Raw genomic sequence first — 24130 nt, forward strand, 5'->3', positions numbered from 1 at the left:
AAAGGATTATTAGGAACACCTGTTCAATTTCTCATTAATGCAATTATCTAATCAACCAATCACATGGCAGTTGCTTCAATGCATTTAGGGGTGTGGTCCTGGTCAAGACAATCTCCTGAACTCCAAACTGAATGTCAGAATGGGAAAGAAAGGTGATTTAAGCAATTTTGAGCGTGGCATGGTTGTTGGTGCCAGACGGGCCGGTCTGAGTATTTCACAATCTGCTCAGTTACTGAGATTTTCAGGCACAACCATTTCTAGGGTTTACAAAGAATGGTGTGAAAAGGAAAAACATCCAGTATCGACAGTCCTGTGGGCAAAATGCCTTGTTGATGCTAGAGGTCAGAGGAGAATGGGCCGACTGATTCAGGCTGATAGAAGAGCAACTTTGACTGAAATAACCACTCGTTACAACCGAGGTATGCAGCAAAGCATTTGTGAAGCCACAACACACACAGCCTTGAGGCGGATGGGCTACAACAGCAAAAGACCCCACGGGTACCACTCATCTCCACTACAAATAGGAAAAAGAGGCTACACAAAAGCTCACCAAAATTGGACAGTTGAAGACTGGAAAAATGTTGCCTGGTCTGATGAGTCTCGATTTCTGTTGAGACATTCAAATGGTAGAGTCAGAATTTGGCGTAAACAGAATGAGAACATGGATCCATCATGCCTTGTTACCACTGTGCAGGCTGGTGATGGTGGTGTAATGGTGTGGGGGATGTTTTCTTGGCACACTTTAGGCCCCTTAGGGCCAATTGGGCATTGTTTAAATGCCACGGGCTACCTGAGCATTGTTTCTGACCATGTCCATCCCTTCATGACCACCATGTACCCATCCTCTGATGGCTACTTCCAGCAGGATAATGCACAATGTCACAAAGCTCGAATCATTTCAAATTGGTTTCTTGAACATGACAATGAGTTCACTGTACTAAAATGGCCCCCACAGTCACCAGATCTCAACCCAATAGAGCATCTTTGGGATGTGGTGGAACAGGAGCTTCGTGCCCTGGATGTGCATCCCACAAATCTCCATCAACTGCAAGATGCTATCCTATCAATATGGGCCAACATTTCTAAAGAATGCTTTCAGCACCTTGTTGAATCAATGCCACGTAGAATTGAGGCAGTTCTGAAGGCGAAAGGGGGTCAAACACCGTATTAGTATGGTGTTCCTAATAATCCTTTAGGTGAGTGTATATTCTACCCTGGCTGGTGGTAGTGTCAGATGGAAAGAAAAGAATGGTTCTCAAACATGTAGATGCCCAAAACCGCAAGAAGCAAAGCAATAAGATTTGGTAGGCAACCAGCCAACTTGGGCGAACCTAGAATATAACCATTAGCCAATAATGATGCTATGTCTTATGTTAGGACTTCCAAATCAGATGTAATAACTTGTAGCAATGATGTTTAATGGGATTATGATTTAACTTTCAGTCATACTAGAATATTCATTGAAGTTCTTTAAGATTATGAATTAGTTATGTAGGTTATTTTACACGGTAAAGATTCTTAATATATACATTTTGTATGTTAATAAATAACTTCTGTGCTTCAGCTAACACTGATGCATGACCTGCCAAGTTGTGAATTTAATCAAGCAATATGCATTACTTCAACAAAGTTATTTTAATGAGAAAAGACATCAGTGCTTCAAAAACAAAACAAAAAAAAAATTGGGGTCTGAAATGAGAACGATAAACTGTAAAAACTGGGCAAAAAAATCTCACTTTATATATAAAAAAAAAAAAAAGTTCAGAATTTTTATTGTCAAATGTATTTTCTTATTAAATACACAATAAGTGTATGCAGTATTTAAATGATTGACACCAGCATGTCAATAGTGCCTAGAAATAACATTGATTTGCGATATTGAATCACAGTTGAATTGAGAGTATTATATTTTGAGGTGAAATAGCAAGTGTATGTAGGCTTATCATGTTAGACTTTGTAACAGTGGAGTAGGCATGTGCATGCAGTTCCTCTATTTGTTGTTTTAAGCAGTTTGAAATATCTACACAATATACATTGTATTTTTATGTATTAGTTAGTAATTGATTGGCTAAATTATTACTCCTGTAAGTATGTGTCCTTGTTTTTTGTTTCTGCTGCTGTATGCATCTAAATTTCCCCATGGGGTTAACAAAGTTTATCTAATTTAATCTAATCTTAAATTTAGTACAACTTTATAGGTGTATTTAACTGACACAAACCCTGGTACAATCGTACAGTATAAAGGTTGTGAAGGCTTATTGACAGCAGCATTTTTAGGGGGGGAGCAGCCTGTGCGATTGTAGTTTAATAGTCAATGTGATTATACAATTATGTGCTTCAACCCTAAGACTCTGAAGAGTTCAAAAAGCTAGATTACTTTCTTCTGACTACCTTTTGAAAGAAACATGGTTGAATAAACTAATTATTATTATTATTATTCTTTTTAATAAATTTCAGGCAGTAAACCAAGAAAGAAGAAAGGTATGGTTTCAGTAACTGGTTGCTGATGTAGCTAAATGAGCTTAGTGCTTTTTTTTTTTTTTGCTCATATCAAACATAGTTTTTGTATTTTTTTTTTTTCTCTTTAACTGTTTGCTTTTTGAATAATTTAACAAGGCTCATCTTAATGTCTAAATTGCTCTCTAACTGCATACAAGTAGTGATTTGGCAAGATGCTTTGGAAACTCATGGTTTATTGCATAATGTGCCATCCTTGATTTGATTCCACAAAGTAAAATTCCTTGAGATTTACTGTCAGGGTATATCCCACTCTCCATCCTTTTGCTAATCACCATGCGGACCCACTCTCTTTTTACTAATTTGTTGTACACCCCAACCTTTGTTTTTTTGTTGTATGGATTTCTCTAGATTACATTTGATGTGGACATGTCAATGAATCACTTTAAAGACACTTAAGGCACGGAACAAATGTCGAAGTCTTCACAATGCTTTTATTTTATTCTGTGCGGTTCTTATTGGCTTGCTTTATGTTTGCCAAAGAAAAGCTAGCTTATTTCAGTCTGACTTCAGCAATGAGATTATTATTATTATTTTTAATTGAATTGGGCATCTCATCTGCTTCATATCACTGTAAAGGGTGATAATAGCTACTTTTGCCAATAAATGTAGATAATTGTTACAGCCTTTTCTTGGGACTTCATGAAACAAAAAGTTGCAGACGTTTTATTAGCATACTCCATCCTAGGTGGCTTACAAAACATGCAGTTCAGTTACAGAGCGACTTGGAGCATACCTTCTATCTCCCATTCTAATGCCATGTTAAGATTATTGAAGTATTTCATGAAGGAATGCATCATTTTGTTGGAACTGACAGGTATCCCTTCATGTGAATAACTAAGACTTGCTCCTTTTGACAGTGCTGTCATCTACTCTACTATCACTAAATTTATCCTTAAGGAATTTTCCTTCTTTGCCAACATGAATTGTTAATTTAAATTGTGTATTAGATAATAAAGCAGATAGTTCCCAAGGTATGTGCCAAATCAGAATTCTTCTGCTGCTTACTAATTGTGCTTTTTGCCAGAATTTGTTTTAATCATTAACATTACATCTTTAAGACTTTTTCATTCTTGTCTTATGCTTTACAGTATTTGTCTGTATTGTCCCAAAAAAAGTTTACAAAATATGAATGATGTAAATTAAAGCACTTTGCACAAGATGGTTTACAGTATTCAATGGAAAAAGATGCGTTTTACCTTGGGTTATTTTATTTAGGGTAATTAATTGAAAACGCTACTTCATAAGCTACGACGGTTTTCCATGATTCATTTAACATTACTTAAGCATGTTTAGTTTTGTTTGACTTAAGGTCATGCTGGGCCATTTGACATCTTGTGACTTTACTAGTGTGTGTGGTGTTTTATGCTCAGATTTCAACTGGAGTGAAGTCTCTTCTGTGGTAGATTTTTTTTTTTTTTATAAACTTTTCGAAGGGTAGACCCCAGCTCAAATTTATTGGTTTCTTAGCTTTTACTGTATACTTTAAAATAAACAGAGAGAGAAAAAAAAAATAATTCTCCCTTTTATTATCTTTACTTAACAATACAACAATGAGTAAAGGAAAAAATGTAAGACTTGTTTTTTGTGTAGTTCTCCTGGACAGAATTATTTAAACTCAAGCATTCAAATGATTTTGATTGAAAACCAGCAAAGTGGATTCTGAATTACTGTGTTTATAATTTTACCTTTGTCAAGTTGACATTTAGCCAGTGCCACCTTGCATATCCGGCATTCTGTGTGCCAGTCCTGCACCTAGTTGTTATCAGTGTGGAGCTTGTAAGTGCATGTTCTCCCTGTTCTCCCTGTGAGCTTATAGGCCTTCTCTAGCTGTTCTGTTCTTCCGCTCATATCTGCAAACACGTGTGTTTAATTGTGAGTGTGTTCGTTAGTATACCCTAACCCATGTCTAGTGCTTTTGTCGACATTCACCCACTGTTGATGGGATAGATCCTGGCCCTCCTGCTGTGGTTAGATAGCTGAGTTTGTCTGTTAAAAGAACAGATTAAAGCCGCTGACGGAGTAGGTAAAGGGAGCTGTCTGTAGAGTCTTGGTGAGACTGTAGAGCCATAGCTTATTTCCTAAAAACCTATTATGCATACTTTTTTTATTTTGTCTATATTTTTTGTTATACATGAACCTTGTCTGTGATCACTAACAAAGAGCCACCATAAATATTAAATCCCTTATCCATGCAAATAGTTCACAATTCATTTGACTGCATTTATTCATGTTATCAAATAGCATGGCCTTTATAATGTTGTCAATTGCATAAAAAGTAGCAAGTCTTCAAATGTACAGATTTTTTAAAAATGTTATTGATTTTATTGAAATCACACAAGATTCCATACAAATAGATCAATTTTACAAGAATAGGATTGAAAACAAATCCACCCCACCCCTGAAATGTACAGATTTCTTTTTGTATTTTTAATTGTCTTTTAACACTTTATAGTCTTCAGTATTAAGCATCTAAACTCTCCTGCAGTAAGCTTATAACAAACTTTTTTTTCATAACTGACTGTTCATTTTGGTTTATATTATTGCAGTGTAAATTTTTAAAGTAATACATTAAATGGACAGCACTCATTCTAACACTAATATGCGTTATCTTTTATAGCTTTGAACTTTCTTATTTTTAGGAGTCGCATTGCTACTGAAATAATTCTAAGTGTGTTTAATATAAGTAGAAACAGATAGGAATTCAGTTTTGCCAGTTTTAATGTATAATATTTATTTTTTCAGAAAAATGGTGCAGTTTCACTTGAGTCCAATTTATCACATCAGGGACTGTCACTTCCTATTGGAGAGAGGCGATCTGCTAAGGTATACATACAATATAATTTTGTACCTGTTTATTGTTGCATTGCGTGTCCATGAAATGTAATATGTTTGAAATGGGAATATGCTAGGTTAACAAGTTTTTGATACAGGCTGGTAAAACCTTTCAGAGAAATATTAAGTATTACCATTTTTGTCTGTTTTGATCAAACAAACCAATACATTTAACATGTCTTAACATTTGCAAGTTATTGGTTAATTTTGTAATTACTGTAACATGATGTAAAATGGCAATATGTATTAACTAAATTGTCCTTACAGACTATGCATAATGCAAGTACTGTATACATATATAAGAAAAGTATCATAGGCAGTAATTAGAGGTATTTTGTGCAGTAGACCTTTGAGATTTAGGACCTCATTCAGTGTGATAATGTGCTCTATGGTATGGTTGGCTAACTATATTCAATATCTATGAACCAGGGGTTTTTGGGTTGCAAATAAGCTTTCGCATCAGGTTGAGCAAGAGAAGGAGATTTACTTCTTTGGATTGGGTAGCTTCTTAGCTGCAAGCAGCTTGTTTTGGCATTTATGATGTCAGGCTGACTATCTCGCATTTGACTGGCACAAGACTTTATAGGTTGCTAATGAAGCTACTGAACAATGTTAGAATTGGTGTCATGGTGGACAAAATATTGCTCCCTAGATCCTTGTTTGCACTTCTGCACCAAACTTTTTTTTTTTTCCCGTGCTGTTGTATAACACCGGTCCTCCACAATACCCAAGTAAACATTTTATGACTCTGAGTAGCACAGTGTGTGTTTAAAAAGGAGACTTGCTGCATATTTTTCGCTGGAAGATGTACTAAAACTCACCATTGTGCACATTACTCCTTTGTTTTACACGTAAATGCACTACACATGAATTTGCCACTTACCATTACCAACCTACCAGCCTTTCCTGTTTCTTAATTCCTGCCGATGAATCCGAGGATATGCACCCTCCAAGTGCCATGGGAGAAAAATAGCATTTTCTTTTGAATGATTTACTTTTGACCATTTTAAAAAGGCAAAGTCATTTGTGTGCACGTGTCTCCATCCACGCAAGACTAAAATGCTCTATATAAAAAAAAAATAAAATAAATGAATGTTCACCTGGCTTTTGTGTTCTGTAATGAACTGTTGTCTTGCTTTGGCTGTATTAAATGCTTGCTAAATGTTACTAAATGGAGAAAGCTTGTTCAGAAATCAGGCTGACATACAGCATACTATAGAAGAGGCAACACATGGCCCAGAGACGACTTTTGTTGCAGAATTCTGTATATGAAGGATATGCCTTTTTTCTGTTCACAGTGTATTTATAAAGTATCTATCTATCGATCGATTGATCGATCGATCGCAGTGCACTTTGCAGATGATGTGTTTAGTTACATTTTATTTTGACCAAAAATATAGATGTAATGTTTTAGTTTGGTTTTGCGTGGTCAACTGCAAATCATCAGCAGCATTTCTTCCGAAACACGTATACCAAATGATGTGTTTAGATGAGGTATCTATAAAAATTTCCATAGCATGTAAATGTAGCAGCTTTTAATGCCTGCTACTTTTACCAAAACAAAAACCACAGTTGAGTTAAAGCTAACATTTTGGGATTAATTAACAGCCAGCTGTAATATAGGCTGCAAGTGCTATGTGACTTTTATCCAAGCTTGAATGTATACTCATGATGAAGCACCTTGTCCTGTTCATTTTTGGAAGTCTGTTAAGCAATGTTCCAGCTATTATTTGGCTTTTATGTGACCCTAGCCCAGCTGTCTTGCATGTCTTGTTTAAAAACGTAGGTAAGTTGGTTTGCTCATAGGTTTGCCTGGTATGTCCCTTTTGGGGTGCCTCCAGAACACATTGGGAGACTTACTGAATTCTTCCGGTGTATTCAGTTTCCCAGCTGGAGTATTAGTGATAGGTAGTCTTGCTCTTTATTAGCATGTGCTAAACATACATTCTCATGTTGTTTAATAATTTCTGTTTATTTTTTTTAAGGAAAGGCTACGAAGTGAGAGAAACCGGGAATACAATAAATTTCTTAAAGAACAAAGGCAGACATTTCAAGTTAAAGATCCAGAGATTATTGAACAGGTAATTTTAATGTTCACATGCTTAGTAATTCTGCCTGTCTGGTAGACAAAGTCATTTTATCTTTAAATGTGTATCTGGTGATATTGCTTATTTCAGTAAAAAGTGGAATGGCAGCATTTACCTTCAGGTTTTCAGTGTGACTGATATTTTGAATTGACTTATTTGGTGACGTGAATGTATATTTCTAATGGATCTTTTTAAATGTTGTTCAGAAGATTTTTCACATTATTTGGTTGAGGTATCATCCATCCATCCATCCATTTTCCAACCCGCTGAATCCAAACACAGGGTCACAGGGGTCTGCTGGAGCCAACACAGGGCACAAGGCAGGAACCAATCCTGGGCAGGGTGCCAACCCATCGCAGGACACACACAAACTCGGGCCAATTTCGAATCTGAGGTATCATATATTTGAAATTAGGCACAATTTAAATTAAGTGTCTGAACTGAATGAAGAAAGCCACTGACTGTTGACTAAATACTATTAAAATACCCTTTTTAGTTTAGTATGAATAAAGTAAAGAGTGGATAATCTTGGTCTTGCAGGTTTTACTTTCTAGTCAGTCTGACAATATCTGCTTAATGTAACTTCTAATGTGGCTGGCTTTATGGTTTCTTATTTGATCTTTTAATAACTATTTATACTGTTTTCTCTACTTTTAATAACTTATCCTTTAAGTTTCTACTGTTAAAGTTGACATATTTTGTTGAATATTTCACATAAAAAGTCAGACATTTGCATACCGAGCATTATGTTCTTGCCTGTTGTTCACATTGCTGTCACCTATTTAAAAATGATTTGCTATTTAGTAAATACATTGGATGCCTCAGATCTAGCAGTATGAATACAGGTGTGATCTTATAAGAAACAGAATTCTGTTGTGATTTGGAGAAATACAAAGTTTAGCACAACCAGGTTATTTTAAATTAAGTTCTAGTTAAAATACAAGCCAGTTGTGAAATAGGCTGCAAGAAAAACAATTAGTATTTATTATTAATAATAATAATATTTTTTTAACTGCAAAATGCACAAACTGCTTCATAATTTGTAAGAGCAATAAATAAAAAATGTAAAAAAGAACAGTAAGCAAAAATGATAAAATATAAAAACAACAAGATGTATGAAAAATATAAAACATATACTAAATTGAAGAAAAAAGAAACTAACATTAGTTAAAATGGGGAATACAAAAAACAAGTCCTGTGCAAAAATGTTTTTGGTATGATTTACAAGAGCTGACTCTATATGATCTCCTACTAAAAGTTAAGAGTATTTTAGGATTTATGGGCCTTAACAGCAAAACCCGCATAACCCTTCAGCGTTGACGTTCAGCACTGTCTAATCTGATGATATGAGTAATTTTTCTGACTCTGTTTGGGTTAACATTTTTCAAACACATTCTGGAGCTAAACCTTGTAAAGCCTGGTATGTAGTTAATAAAATCTTATTTTTTTTCTTAGTCTTAATTGGTAACCAGTGATAGCAGGCAAGCTCAGGGTTAATATGCAGTTGTTTTTACCCCAGCAAACAATTTGCCAGGAAAGTTCTGAACTAGTTGAAGCACAGTCAACATTTGCAGGTTAAGACAAGTAACCAATGCATTACTAGGTGTGATGGTATTTATGCATATATGATCTCTCTGCATCCCCAATAGACAGAACAGATTGATCATCAGCTGTTTTTCTAAGTTAATAAAAAGAAGACTGAATATGTTTTGCATGATGTTCATAATTTGTATATAAATCCAAAAGTACACCTACATTTTTAGCCAGTGTCTGAATACTAGAATGCAACGTCCCAAACTCACACTAATTGACTGCAAAACCTCATTTCGGCAGAAAATCAAAATTATTCTCTTTTTAGCATTTAGCCCTACAAAATAAGGTCAATTATTTGATCTCACCAATACATTTATGCCACACAACAATCCTACTAAAGTCGTTTTGGCTGTTGGAAAGGTGTAACTGTATATTGTGATCATATAAATGGAATTTTTTAAAATATTAACCAAATTACTTTGCCAAATGGCAGCATCCATAAAGAAAACAAAAGTGGTTCCAGAGTAGAACTTTGAGGCACACTGAGTTCTCACACTGCTGTTAATGATGATGTGTTGTTCCTGATCACAACTTAAGTTTTCGTTTGACAGGTAAGAGATTAACCACTTCAGAGCAGGTTCTGATGTACCAATGCAGTGTCTTAATCTGTCAAAATTGTATGCATTGCACTAAAATCAACCAATATCAACACAGAATAGTGCCTGCATCTGCTCTCAAGCAGATCATTTGTTTTAAGGTTCCATTGAAAACCTGTTTGAAATTAAAAAAAATATATATAACTTTTATTAGTTATATTTAAACACAATTATTATTTTGCTATTACTTCCTCGTGTATTTTTTAAATAGGAGGATGATTAAGATTGGTCTAAAGTTATTTAAGATTGCTGGGTCAAGGGAAGGTTTCTTAATAAGTGTCTGAATGCAGGCTTTCTTAAAACAATTGAAAACCTAACCAACGCAAACCAAACTATTCTTTATATCAAGCAGATCTGGAGCAATGTACTGCATACAAAGACTTATTCAAGAAGACTGATTGTTATAAGATCTTTAGTGTTTAGCAGAGTTTCACTTGAAGTTCATTAGCAGAGCCCAGTATCAAAATTAGTGTGAAGCTACAAAACAACTGGTGGATGTTGCAGTGTAACCTCATCCTCAGCAAGGTCAGAACAATGACAGACGTCATGTAAATTTTCTCCCTAAAAAAGTATAAAAAAAACCTCTCTCCATCATCAGTGAAAACAATATAGCTATTTCAAGATTCAAGAGTATTTATTGTCATTTCATCCATATACAGTAGTACAGCATACAGTAAAATGAAACCACGTTCCTCCAGGACCATGGTGCTACAAAGAACACAGGACAATGAAGAATCCACAACACATCATAACATAAAGACACATATTATATAACAAGGTGCATGTGAGTCAAATGTGCAAACATGTGCAACATTTTTTTTTTTTCATTAAACTGTAATTGGCTTTTGCACTAATGACTATTGCACATTGTACACAGGTCTACTTTACAAGCTCTAATGTTATTTATCTTATATGTTATACTTTTTATATTTTATTATACTACGAAGTTGAGAGAGAAACAGTATTTCGATTCTCTTGTATGTTCTGCACATATAGTGAATTGACAATAAAAGGCTATTTAATTGAATATTTGATAAAGTACATCATCTCCTTTGTTTTGTCTACATTCAGAGACAGGTTATTGGCTTTACACCAGTCTGTTAACCACTGCACCTCCTCTCTGTATTTGATACAGGGTCAAAACACGGTTTGTAATAAACAGAAATCTAGGATTATATTGGTGTGCAGCTATTTTGTAAGATATTGTAGGTACTTAACTCTTACATCCTTAAATATTATATGACATTTAAGGACCTGTAATTAATCAGTTCTCACTTTTATAGCCTTGCCGGTTTGTTCAAACTTTCTGCAAATCTGTAAAATTATGAATGTCCTCATTAATCCAAGGGGATTTCTTTGTGACTGAGTTGGACTGTTATATGTTACTGAACTTCTGTAACAGATTGTAATGACTTCAATATAGAAGAGAAACCTGAAGTGGTGTCTGAGATGATAATAAAGGAGGATTATACAGTATGTACTCCACAAACAATATGCTGATGATTGGAACCAAATAAATCCTTTTATATTAATTTCATCAAACTAAGATGTGATGTAAACACTAAATCAAGACTGTGACCACTTGTAGGAGATTTGCTAAACTGATGCTTTATTAGGTTGAAAGACTGAGTAAGTATCAGGAGTACAAATGTGACAAAGTTACATCATTTATATGGAGATTAAAGTCTCCTGTCATACTTTGAAACAACTCATGATGATAACTCTGAAAACTCTTACATGAAAGTTGCACTTCTAAAAAAGAAAATTGGGCCACACTGAGTAGCTCAGCTAATAAAGCTGCTGTTTAACAGTGATCTCATATTTAGAAGTGTAATATTTACCATTTCAGCTTTTGATTAAAATATACCTTTTTAACTTTTAAAATTGTCAAGATGAATGCCAGTAATTTTACAGGAATGTTGTTGTCTTATAGAGTAGTTGCTAACAATTGGTTGAATGGGAAATACATACGAATGCATATTAAGTATCAATAAGTAGCATATTGCAATTCTAGTGTCTCTGGATTGTCTGGTTATCTGCAGAAGAGTATCCCAGCAATTGAAATTCACTATAAGCCATCCTTAATAACTTATTAATTGTATCACACAAAAATTAAAGCTCTTTGTACATTATTTTTTTTTCTATGGGGGGATATTTAATGTTTTCACTAATTCATTTTGCTTCCATCTGCAATTTCTTTTTCTCTGTATTCATTATGTAGAATCGTAAACGTGAGGAACGTGAACAGCTTCCAGCCAGTTTTCGAACTCTGCCTGTTTCAAGAGATGAAGATTATACTCCTTCAAAGAAAGATGCTGCTACACTAACAGAAGCAAAAAAAGATATTATAAGGAGGCAAAGATTAGATGACGTTCAAAGCCATCGTTTGAATAAGCACCCAGAAATCAGAGAGAGGAGACCTCGGTTTTCACAATTTGATTATGATTCTGAGCTTGAAGATTATCAACGCCAATATTCTGATGATGAACATGAAAAGTTCAAGTTTCCAGAACGGACACAACCAAGACACACTGAGGAAAGGGAATTATTTGGGAAAATGCTGCCTAGACAGAAACAAAGAGGTGACAGGTTAGTTAATGGGCACAGAATATTATGCTTTTGCTAAAAAAAAAAAAAAATTACCTTTGTCTAGTGATGCATATGTATCATATTCTGAATTAGGTTTTAGATAACTGTTAAGTTGTAACTAGAATTGAAAAATAACTAACGCTGTTATTTGTGATTCTATTCATGATTTGCATACATACATTATTTTTAGTTGAAGTAAGTGTATCCAGCAGGAGGTGCATGCTTCCTGGGAATGTGATCTTTTAGAAATGCAGTTCATACTTTGAACCTGTATATATGCCCCTTCTTTAGTAACCATGGTGGAAATATTGGTTTTGTTCTGAATATATACAGTCCCTAACAAAAGTCTTGTCGCTTGTGTACAAATTGACCTGAAGTGCCGCTAAAATATATTTCTAATCAAGATTTTGTTACAAGAAATGGGTCATTTCAATCCCATCAGCTTTTGTAATAATGTTTCAGTGCAAAACGAAACTGACAAAAAGTATTCACAGCTTGGTAAAGCCCATTGAGTCAATTTTTGGCAAGACATAAGTGTTGTCGCCTTGTCATATGAGCTTCACCTGTGACTAATAATGGATCAATTAGGTCTCAGGTGTGTATAAAAAGAACTCCAGTACACTAGACCTTCACATCAACTGCAACTAGACCTTTGCAAACATGCCTAAGATTCACCCTGAGACTAAAGTGTTGATTATCAAGAGGCTGAAGACCAAATCCACTGCTGATGTGGCAAACAGCTTCAATATGTCTCAGCATCAAGTTCAGAGGATAAAAAAAAGATTTGAAGAGACTGGAGACGTTTTTGACAAGCCCAGGTCAGGAAGACCCCGCAAGACAACTGCTTGAAAATCCAAGGCCAGCCCATTTTCCACTGCAGCAGAGCTCCATGAGACCTGGTCACCTGAAGTCCCTGTGTCAACCAGAACAGTTTGTCGGATTCTGTTTCAAAATGGCCTCCATGGTCGAATCAGTGCCTATAAGCCAGCGTTAAACAAAAGACAATTGAAAAACTGTGTGGCATTTGCCAAGGCCCACAGCCTGCTAAAAGGATGGATGCTGGAAAAGTGGCAGAAGGTGGATTTTTCAGATGAACCTTCTGTTGAATTACACCACAGTCACCACAAATATTGCAGGAGACCTACTGGAACCCGCATGGAGCCGAGATTTACCCAGAAAACAGTAAAGTTTGGTGGAGGCCAAATCATCATCTGGGGTTACATCCAGTATGCGAGGGATCTGCAGGGTGGAAGGTAACATCAATAGTCTAAAATACCAAGAAATCTTAGCTACCTCTTATATTCCCAACCATAAAAAAGGCCAAATTCTGCAGCAGGATGGTGCTCCATCGCATACTTCCATCTCCACATCAAAGTTCCTTAAAGCGAAGAAGATCAAGATGCTCCAGGATTGGCCAGCCCAGTCACCAGACATGAACATCATTGAGCATATGTGGGGTAGGATGAAAGAGGAAGCATGGAAGACGAAACCAAAGAATATTGATGAACTCTGGGAGGCATGCAAGACTGTTTTCTTTGCTATTCCTGATGACTTCATCAATAAATTGTATGAATCCTTGCCAAACCGCATGGATGCTGTCCTACAAGCTCATGGAAATCATACAAGATATTAAATTTGGAGCTCACAGCACCACTACTTAATTTGCTGACATATTTTTGGATTTGCAGTAAAGTTGTTCATTTTCTGTATAGGCGACAAAACTTTTGTCTTGCCCAAATTTGACCTTTCTGTCTTGATTAAATGATAAATCTTTTTTCAGTGAAACTAATTTATTTCAGTGCATTAAACATCATTTGGGAGGGCTTTAGCTTTTCATATGAGCGATTTCTAACACCAGTTGATTAATTTAAAGTCAGGTTAATAGCAGGAGTTTCTACAAAATAGGTAAGCAACAAGACTTTTGTTAGGGACTGTACTGTAGTATAATCATACATACAAATAGAGCTGAAGAGAAGCCTTTGGAAAAGTGCAATGCTATTGTATTTCTTCTTTGGGGTTTTTGACACCTGCAGTTCCATCTTTTGGTAGGAAGAGAGGCATGGTTCATTGTCACATCTGTGTCAACAGGGCTTCTGGTTTGAGGCACCTTGAGAGGCCTAATACATGCTCGCGGTCCACTAACAATATCACTTGTGGGTTCCTACCAAATTAGCATATTCAGAGAGCTTATCGGCATGTACTCTGTGTGGATTAGGCTCTCTAAGACCCTATAAAACACATTCCTTTTATTATTTTATTATTTGGGAACAGTGCCTGAGAAAATTGTCTTTGATTCAGCTATAAAATGCTTTTATGCTGAACATGATTAGGCTAACTAATCACATTATCTAATAGTTATTTTTCTGTTCTGGTTATATGACTATTAATTCCTTTGTTTTCTGATGCACATGTTAACTGACATATTTATATTTGTGCATGTTAATGTTAAGTGTCTGAAGGTTTGTTTCTGCATTATCTTTCCACATTCTGTATGTGTAATATTAAATATCATTGATGGTTACACAACATTTCCTCCACTTGACTGGCACATAATTCTTGTTTAAATAATATAGTAATATTTTGCTCATCAGGCCAAGATGTGATAACCTCAGAAATCAAAACTATATATACCTGCTAGGTTTCATTATTCACCAAATAAAAAAGACCCCTTGGTCTTAATCCAAAAGCAAAGACATGCTGATAAACTTCTGCAATAAAAAAGTAGGTAATCAACTCAAAATGCAGAGACAGCCTTATTTTAAAAATTGGATGCACTACAAAAAGGTTTTAAAAAATCCTCATAGGCCCCTATAAACAAAACGTCATTTTGACGAGGTTATATAGCTAATCCTGTGAAGATTTCACCCGAACCGATCACATTACAGTCTTAACACCTTGTGACTAGAACATACTTATTGGTGGCTGGAAAGTCAAAAGAAAGCATATTCCAACTTTAATATGCATAAATCTTATTCAATTTGTACACAGAAAAAGTACAATCTTTTTGCTAAAATTTGGATGGAGTTCCCTCCTTGATAAATGTTAGAGAGGCACTGGCGTTTCATATTTGGACAGTCAAATGGACAAAAGTACATCTGATTAGTTCAAGATAAGACAATTTTGTAATCTAAATTTTCAAAAACACTTTCATAACCTGAACCTTAAAAAACATAAAACACTAAGACTGACTGATACGAAGAGAAATAAAGCACATTTGCTTCGGTCTTAACATTACTACGTTCTAAATGAATACACTCTGTCTTAAACCAAGCTGGATGAATATTCCATTCATATCCTCACTCTCCAATCCTAATTTATGATGGAATAAGGTAAACACACAAAGCAGGGTAGTAGACTGTGGATGAAAGATGGTGGAATAGGCCACAGTCTTTCTATACTAGAACCAAACTGCACTAATACTGTATTAACCTGCTTTGCCCACTGGCTGGTGTCTGATTGTTACTCTGGCAGCTGTAAAGTTTTCTTTGGCTGTTAGTATCCTCTGTTCTGTTTTTATCTGACCAAAATATACTTTTCTTTATTTTCTTAAAAATATGTATCTTGTGCAACACCCAGTGCTTTGTGTGAGCAAGTCATTTCAGCATGTCCCTTAGTAGTGTAATGGCAGGTAAAGTTTTGACACAAGCTTTGCTGTTACTGAAAAGAAAAGCAGGACGAGTACAGTTCATAACAGTAACATTATTTTTGACTTGGGCAGTGTAGTGTAAGATGACAAATTTACCACATGTAAGATTTAAATAATGCAGTAAAATACACTGGAATGTACACACAGATTAAAGATCTTATTTTTAATGAATAACTACATTTATATGTGATGACAAATGGTTGTAAAAGAATATATTAGATAAAACTTTGTTAATCCCATGGGGAAATTCAAAAAGTTGTTTAATAATAAAATAAAAACCTTGCTGGTACCATTTGTACAGATGGGCAATCTTGATGACAGGGTTCAGTTTTTTTGCACTCAAAATGCCAGACATTGCAGCTTCTGCTATACATATGAGTTATGATAAAGTGTTTCTGCTGAGCTGCCATATACATGTTGATTACAATGTCACCATGGTCTTGTTGTAGCCATTCCCAGATTGGTATAGATCTGTTTATTAGTATGGTCTGGTCAAACTTGGTTTTTTCTTAGTGCTTTATTTGTCCTGACTCTTATACTCCACTTCATTTCTCCTGTCGGTTTACTCCATTATTGCAGAATCACCTGAGCATTTCTGCAGACGACATGATCTGGTGTTGTATTTGTCTGAGGTGTACAGCGTGAATGGATAAGGTACAAGTGCTTCTTCCTTGCAGTGCTCTAGTGTTGCATACATCCACAAAAGAGACCCAGTCCTACAGTTTGCTAGTCAGATAGTCCATCATCCAGGACATTACAGGCTGAGCTTACTGCTTAAAATGGATGGCTGGATGGGATTGAAGACTCTGGAGAAGTCAAAATAATTCTCACAGTGCTGCTAGCTTTGTCCAGATGGCCGTAACCTTTGTGGAGCAGATAAATAAATAATTGCTTCTTTCACTCCAGTCTTTGTCCAGTAAGCAAACTTGTGATTTTTCACAAGAGGACTAATATAGTCCAGGACCAGCTGCTTGAAGGTTTTCATGATGTAATTTGAATGTGGCATTATTTACCTTTCTATTTATTAGAATATATTAGAACATATAATAACATTTTAGTGTTTTTTTTGTTTTTTTTTGCATTATTTTGAACGTTAATTTTGTTTTTTTAGGGACATGCCACGATACAGAAGTGATCGAATGGATGAAGATGAAATATATCCTGATGTACATCCTCGTACTGAAAGACGCAAAAATGAAAACAGGTATTTTTGTAATGTTAAAATGTATAAATTTAGGCCAATTTGACGTAACCAAAGGCCTAGATCTTTTCTCAACCAATCCTAGAAAAACATTGCATTTGTGTTGCTTTGTCTTGAATTTGTCCTGTGTGCTGCAGAGGCAGTAGCACAAAGTGTAATGCTTCCCAAAAATGTATTTTTTATTTCAAATTTATACATGTTTTAACTTCTGTAGTTGGTTGAGAACAACATCTGGGTAATTGACAAAATAAAGGGAACACTTAAGTAGAAGTAGATAAAGGATATAACGTTTATTGAAGGTGTGTGCTGCTGCTCGTTGGTGGTCATTCAGATACTTAAGCATTTTAACATGTCTTCATGTTTACAAGCAGGTATAAAAATGTACAGGTCCTATTGCTTATTGTGCTTACTAAGACGTGAAGAGATCCTACTGAATTCGAAAGAGGTTTGATTTTTATGTCAAAATGCAGAGACTTGAATAAGTCTGCTTAGTTTGTTGGTGTTTCACAAGGAACAGAACATGAAGTGATGCTGACATGGATACTGGAATGACAGATCTTATCTAGGGAAGGCTGTGCATACGCAGACAACCTCCTGTACCAAATGCAACAATAAAACTCTGGGTGAATTATTTTAAATATCATTCTAAGAAAATTGGGAGCTTCAATTAAAAATGTTCTGGTAAGGAAAATGAGTTCCAGAGCATAAGATTCTTATTAAATCTAGTAAAAGGCATGGTGGTCAATAAATATACTGTACAATGAATATAAGCAAGGGTGAACTTTTTGGTGAAAGTAACAAAGTCCAATGAGCCATTCTTCACTTATTCTCAGCAAGTAGACGAGTAGGAGTGTGGTGCACATCAAAATGACTTAATACATAACAATTCTGAACTTTGTTTGTCGTGTAGCGAAGCATTTCTTTCTTGACAACTTTTCCAAAACCTCAGTTTCCCTGTGCAGGGTATAAAAGGGCATTGAATAGTTTATTTTAGGGGTCCCAGTTATGGTCCTGCAAGGATGCAGACTTGACCAATATGTTATTTAGAATCCATTTATTTGCTGTTAAAGAAATATACTTTGGACTTAATTTCATTTAACTCAGTTTTTAATATAAACTGCTGCATTTTGGTTTTTAATTGCTTCCCATTTTCTCAACCAGCCACCAATTCATAATGAGATACCAAAGACAAAGGAACAACCAGCTTTCCTGATGGTTTTGTCTTGTTTAAACCTGTGCATATGCATCATAAAGCATCTATGTTAATAAAAAGTTTAGAAATCAATAATACAGGGAGACAGTAAAAGGAAGAACAAAAGTACAGATCTGTTATTGTTCTCAAAACCTATAAATGATGTTTTCAGTAAAGGAAAATCTACAGTGTGATAGTGCATTTACATGGCCAGAAGAAACCTTTAACAAGCTGTGTAATCAAATGGCAATTAAATACATTTTAAATCCCCGGCTTCTAATTGGGATGCTTTGTGGAACTAAAACCTGCAGCCTTCCAGATCCATGTTTGAGAACCCAGGTTTACTGAGGAGTTTGACAGCAGTGTTTGTGATATGGCCTGAGCATCCCACTAACCCTATCTAAATGGGAAGATACTGCTTTAGGCATCACTAAAATCATTTAAGCACAAAATGAAGGAATTTTATATAGAAAGACGGTGTTGCTTCCCTGTCGAGGAGCACTGAATATGTTTTGGCCGCATGTGACAGCTGAATGCCCTTTTAAGGCTCTTTACATTGGCCTTTTATCAGTTACCTGTACTAAATTGAAATATCTATTAAGTATATTTAGATTTAACTATTCTTTTTATGTATATCCCAAACAAATACAAGTAAAGCAGTTCATATGATGAAGGAAGATGCATATGGTTAAAGAAGTTGTAATAAAGCTCAAACATTCAACTTCATTACCATGGACTAGAATTAGGAAGCCATTATCTGGGATTCTTCTACTTTTTCTGACTTCTGAATTTCAAAGTCTGTTTTAAAAAGATTGTTCACTTCTGTGCTGATTTGATTATGTATATATTTATGCTAAGTAAATCATTGGTACAGTATAATTATCATTTGGAATCATTAATGTGCTTTAAGTTACTTTTCTGCCTGTGTTCAAGTTAGATTTATATTCCTTCTTCCTTTAAATTACAGGTCATATAGAGAGAGATTAGAGGATGCTCAGTTAGACTATGAAGATGATTATTGGGAAAAGAAGAATAAGAGACCATCCTCAAATACAGGAAGAACGAGGTGATTATTTTTGTTTTTAGTTAAAATGCATACTTCCAAAGTGACCCAGTCAAATACTGAAAGAAAAAAATGGAATTGAAGTGGTAATTTCAACTAGTTATTCCTCCATCAAATTATTCCATTGAACCTCATATGCATATTTTGAAACACCAGTGTAAACGTATTTAGCAGCATTTCACTTTTCTAATCACTTGTTTGGTTTGTCCTGTCTTTAGTGTTAGTGTAAGTAAAAGGTCAGAATTACATTTTTGCTTTATTTACCGACAAATTCATTAAAATATAGGAAAGTGTTTAATGGTATAGTTTTGTATTTTGTATATAATGTTAGAAAAATAAATGAGGTGGAGCCGAATTTGCATTTTATATACCATATTGTTACAAATACTCAGTGATTTGGAACAGAAGTCCATGGCAATACAAAAATTATGCAGAAAATATGTTTGCCCTTTGAAGCAATTATTTGCTACTGGCAGTTAAAACATGACTTAAAATGTAAATAAAAATGCATTTATATTTATAAAAATATCTGTATACTCATTTGATCAACTGTTTTTGGTGTTACATAAAATTAATTATATATTTTATTTTTTTGGAAGCTTTTTTTTTTTTTTATATATACACTGATCCTTCATTTCTAATAGCCAACTTATCAGTATATGGTCTTTGTTTCTTACATTTCTTAAATTGACCTCTGTTTGGCTTTCAGAATTTCACTGCAGTATCTTTAGAATATCAAGTGTATTTTTATCATACGTGCTGCATTTTACACCTTAGTAGTTTAAAAAGTCAGCAAACTTCCTTATGTTTTCATAAGTTTGAGAATGACTCCATATATACAAATACCTCCATAGTTTTTTGGCAAGCGGAGCTTAAACCAACATAATAAAACTGCTCAGATTTAGGTCCTTGAAGCTGAACAGCTCTGCCAAGTTTGGCCAGGGATGTCCAGTCTATACTGTGTCCTCCATCGCACAGGTAATTAATACATGCAGAAAACACAAAGTTGTGGCACATGAGATTTAAGGTGTGGTCTTTAACAGATGTTAACTGACATAGTGTTTTTATAAAGCGATATGAGATGCCCCCACTGACACAGCTGAAGAAAACATCATGGCCATTAAAACCAGGGATGGCTGAAGGGCACATGGCACTGTACCATCTCTATGTCTTCACCTTGAATGGAAACAGGGCTCAATATGGCCTTATTCCTGCTCAAGTCCATGACTATTTCTTTAGTCATGTTGGTGTTATGCTGGAGATGGATATATTTACATCATTTTACGGAACTAGTCTTTGAACTTGTGTATTCATCCTCTCTTCTCCTACTAATATACCTCACAATTTTGGAGTCAACTGAAAAATTTTGCAGGTAATGTGCATCAGAATTATACTTGATGTTAGAGGTATAGAGTTTAAACTGCAATGAAGCCATTGCAGTCTCCCCTTGAACCCCAGTACTGACAATAATTTGTTTGAACACACACCTTGTAGCTATATAGACTGTGGCGTGCAAGTCAGATAATCTATAAGGGAGTGTTCACCTGTGACACCTTTCATCTCTCCATAATGAGAAGTAGATATCGATGAAAGTGCTGGAGAAATCAAGGAGCATAGCTTTTATATGTTTTCCTTTATTTTATATACCATACATGGCGTGTGTGTGTGATCAGAGATAGTATAAAGATATTCCAAGTTAGAAGATACAATTTTTGATTTGTTGAAATCGAATACTGTCTTATTATTAGGGCACATAACGTAGGAAGATTACAATTTTATACAAACCTAGAAGTTACAAAGTTTAATCCATCTACTCTTTATACATATTTTTACATTTCTGAAGTGTTCAGATATTTTTTTTGGAAGCCTCAGGCATTTATGTGATCTTCCAGGCCTAACGAGAGGTTGCAGTCTTCAACTAAAAAGCACGAGGAGCGTTTTGCTACCGGACTAATAATTGGTAAGTTTGCAGTAATGTTTCCTAAAAGCTGATCTTGAATAAATTATAAATAATACTTCTGTATCAGTATTGAATAAATTATAAATAATACTTCTTTATCAGTATTGAATTGCTTTGATATATTTTTTTGACTTGTAGGGGAGACTGATAAAAATCAAGAAGAGCAGAGAAGAAAAGAAAGGTACAGACAGGAGCTGCAGGAGCAGATAGCAGAACAGCAGAGAAACAAGAAAAGGTAAATTAATGCCTCTCTGTGTGTGTACTGTGTGTGTACTGTGTGTGCGTGTGTGTGTTCTGAAGCCCAGGGCGCATACAGCCGCCCCAACAGGACATAGGTTCACCATACAACACACACCTTTATTCCTTTTCACAGCATACAAATAATGTCAAAAATGACAGCACAGTCCTTCTTCCTCCAGTTCTCCACACAGGTTTTGTATTTCTTCCTCTCGACTCTGGCCCCAGAATGGAGTGAGGAGGCTCATTTTATTCAGGTCGTGGGAGTGTTCCAGGTTGCTCATCAGTGTTGCCTGGAATCACTCCCGGATGTGGTGGAAGTCCAGTATAGGGCTCTTCAGCTCCCCAAGACGGCCCCCACAGAACACAGCAGAGCTGTTCCAAACTCCAGCTCCCAGCGTTCCCTGCAGGAAGCCATGGTGCCACAGCTGCCTTGATGGGCTATCCTCTAGTGTCCCAGAGGAGGTATTGCATCACCAATGCTGTCTTCACCGGGCCTTCTATTCAGTTAATTATACTCTAGTATAGTATATACTATATTCTCTCTCACTCGATATAGAGATAGATAAAGATACTATAGATTTATATACCATATTTACGCGTGTACCACGCGCAGATTTTTTCCCGAAAATTAGCATTAAAAATGAGGTGCGCGTCATACATGAGAAAATGTAATTCTGTAATGTTTACTACTTCTGCTTGGGCTCGCTCTCTTTTTTTTCTTTCTTTCTTTCTTTCTTTCTTTCTTTCTTTCTTTTTCTCTCTCTCTCTCTCTCTCTCGCGCAGTTGTGCTCTCTCTCACACACGCTTTCTCTCTCGCTCGTGCCCGCTCGCGCACACACACTCGCTCTCTCTCTCTCGCTCGCACTCACGCTCTCTCTCTCGTGCTCTTTCTTTCTCTAAACACTTCCTATACAATCACAATGTGCATCGTACACGGGACAAAACGATTTTCTTTGTAAAAATTAGGGTGCGCGTCTTACACAAGGGCGCGTGGTACACAAGTAAATATGATATATATATATATATATATATATATATATATATATATATATATAGAGATATATATATATATATATATATATATATATATATATATATATATATATATATATATATATATATATATATATATATATATATATATATATATATATATATATAGAGATATATATATATAGAGATATATATATATATATATATATATAGAGAGATATATATACTGCTCAAAAGAATTAAAGGAACACTTTTTAATCAGAGTATAGCATAAAGTCAATGAAACTTATGGGATATTAATCTGGTCAGTTAAGTAGCAGAGGGGTTGTTAATCAGTTTCAGCTGCTGTGGTGTTAATGAAATTAACAACAGATGCACTAGAGGGGCAACAATGAGATGACCCCCAAAACAGGAATGGTTTAACAGGTGGAGGCCACTGACATTTTTCCCTCCTCATCTTTTCTGACTGTTTCTTCACTAGTTTTGCATTTGGCTACAGTCAGTGTCACTACTGGTAGCATGAGGTGATACCTGGACCCTACAGAGGTTGCACAGGTAGTCCAACTTCTCCAGGATGGCACATCAATACGTGTCATTGCCAGAAGGTTTGCTGTGTCTCCTGCACAGTCTCAAGGGCATGGAGGAGATTCTAGGAGACAAGCAGTTACTCTAGGAGAGCTGGAGAGGGCCATAGAAGGTCCATAACCCATCAGCAGGACCAGTATCTGCTCCTTTGGGCAAGGAGGAACAGGATGAGCACTGCCAGAGCCCTACAAAATGACCTCCAGCAGGCCACTGGTGTGAATGTCTCTGACCAAACAACCAGAAAGACTTCATGAGGGTGACCCAAGGGCCCCATGTCCTCTAATGGGCCCTGAGCTCACTGCCCAGCAGCATGCAGCTCAATTGGCATTCGCCATAGAATACCAGAATTGGCAGATGCACCACTGGTGCCCTGTGCTTTTTACAGATGAGAGCAGGTTCACCCTGAGCACGTGACAGAAGTGAAAGGGTCTGGAGAAGCCATGGAGAACATTATGCTGCCTGTAACATCATTCAGCATGAGCAGTTTGGTGGTGGGTTAATGATTGTCTGGGGAGGCATATCCATGGAGGGTCACACAGACCGCTACAGGCTTGACAAAGGCACCTTGGCTGCCATTAGGTATCAGGATGAAATCCTTGGACCCATTGTCAGACCCTATGCTGGTACAGTGGCTCCTGGTGCACGACAATTCCTGGCCTCATGTGGTGAGAGTATGCAGGCAGTTCCTGGAGGATGAAGGAATTGATACCATTGACTGGCCACCACACTTTCCTGACCTAAATCCAATAGAACACCTCTGGGACATTATGTTTTGGTCCATCCAATGCCACCAGGTTGCACCTCAGACTGTCCAGGAGCTCAGTGATGCCCTGGTCCAGATCTGGGAGGAGATCCCCCACAACACCATCTGTCATCTCATTAGAAGCATGCACCGATGTCAGGCATGTATACAAGAACACAGGGGCCATACAAAGTGCTGCGTACAATTTTGAGTTGCTGCAATTAAATTTTGGCAAAATGGACTAGCCTGCCACATAATTTTTCACTCTGATTTTTGGGGCGTCTTTGAATT

The 24130-nt window shown here is 36.0% G+C and overlaps 1 protein-coding gene across 5 annotated transcripts in view; it reads left to right on the plus strand.

The window, feature by feature from the left end:
- Positions 1–24130, plus strand: part of LOC120530270 (centrosome and spindle pole-associated protein 1) — a 115842-nt gene that overhangs the window by 37469 nt on the left and 54243 nt on the right. For 4 of the 5 annotated variants that reach the window (XM_039754605.1, XM_039754609.1, XM_039754607.1 and 1 more), the window contains exons 5-12: positions 2458–2481; positions 5263–5343; positions 7338–7433; positions 11850–12217; positions 16975–17067; positions 19224–19322; positions 21212–21279; positions 21418–21514. In XM_039754605.1, the coding sequence (XP_039610539.1) occupies positions 2458–2481; positions 5263–5343; positions 7338–7433; positions 11850–12217; positions 16975–17067; positions 19224–19322; positions 21212–21279; positions 21418–21514 (926 nt within the window). The remainder of the gene's footprint in view (positions 1–2457; positions 2482–5262; positions 5344–7337; positions 7434–11849; positions 12218–16974; positions 17068–19223; positions 19323–21211; positions 21280–21417; positions 21515–24130) is intronic. The other variant, XM_039754608.1, reaches the window with a different exon arrangement.

This window comes from Polypterus senegalus, chromosome 5 (genome assembly GCF_016835505.1).
Source record: "Polypterus senegalus isolate Bchr_013 chromosome 5, ASM1683550v1, whole genome shotgun sequence".
Classification (NCBI taxonomy): domain Eukaryota; kingdom Metazoa; phylum Chordata; class Cladistia; order Polypteriformes; family Polypteridae; genus Polypterus; species Polypterus senegalus.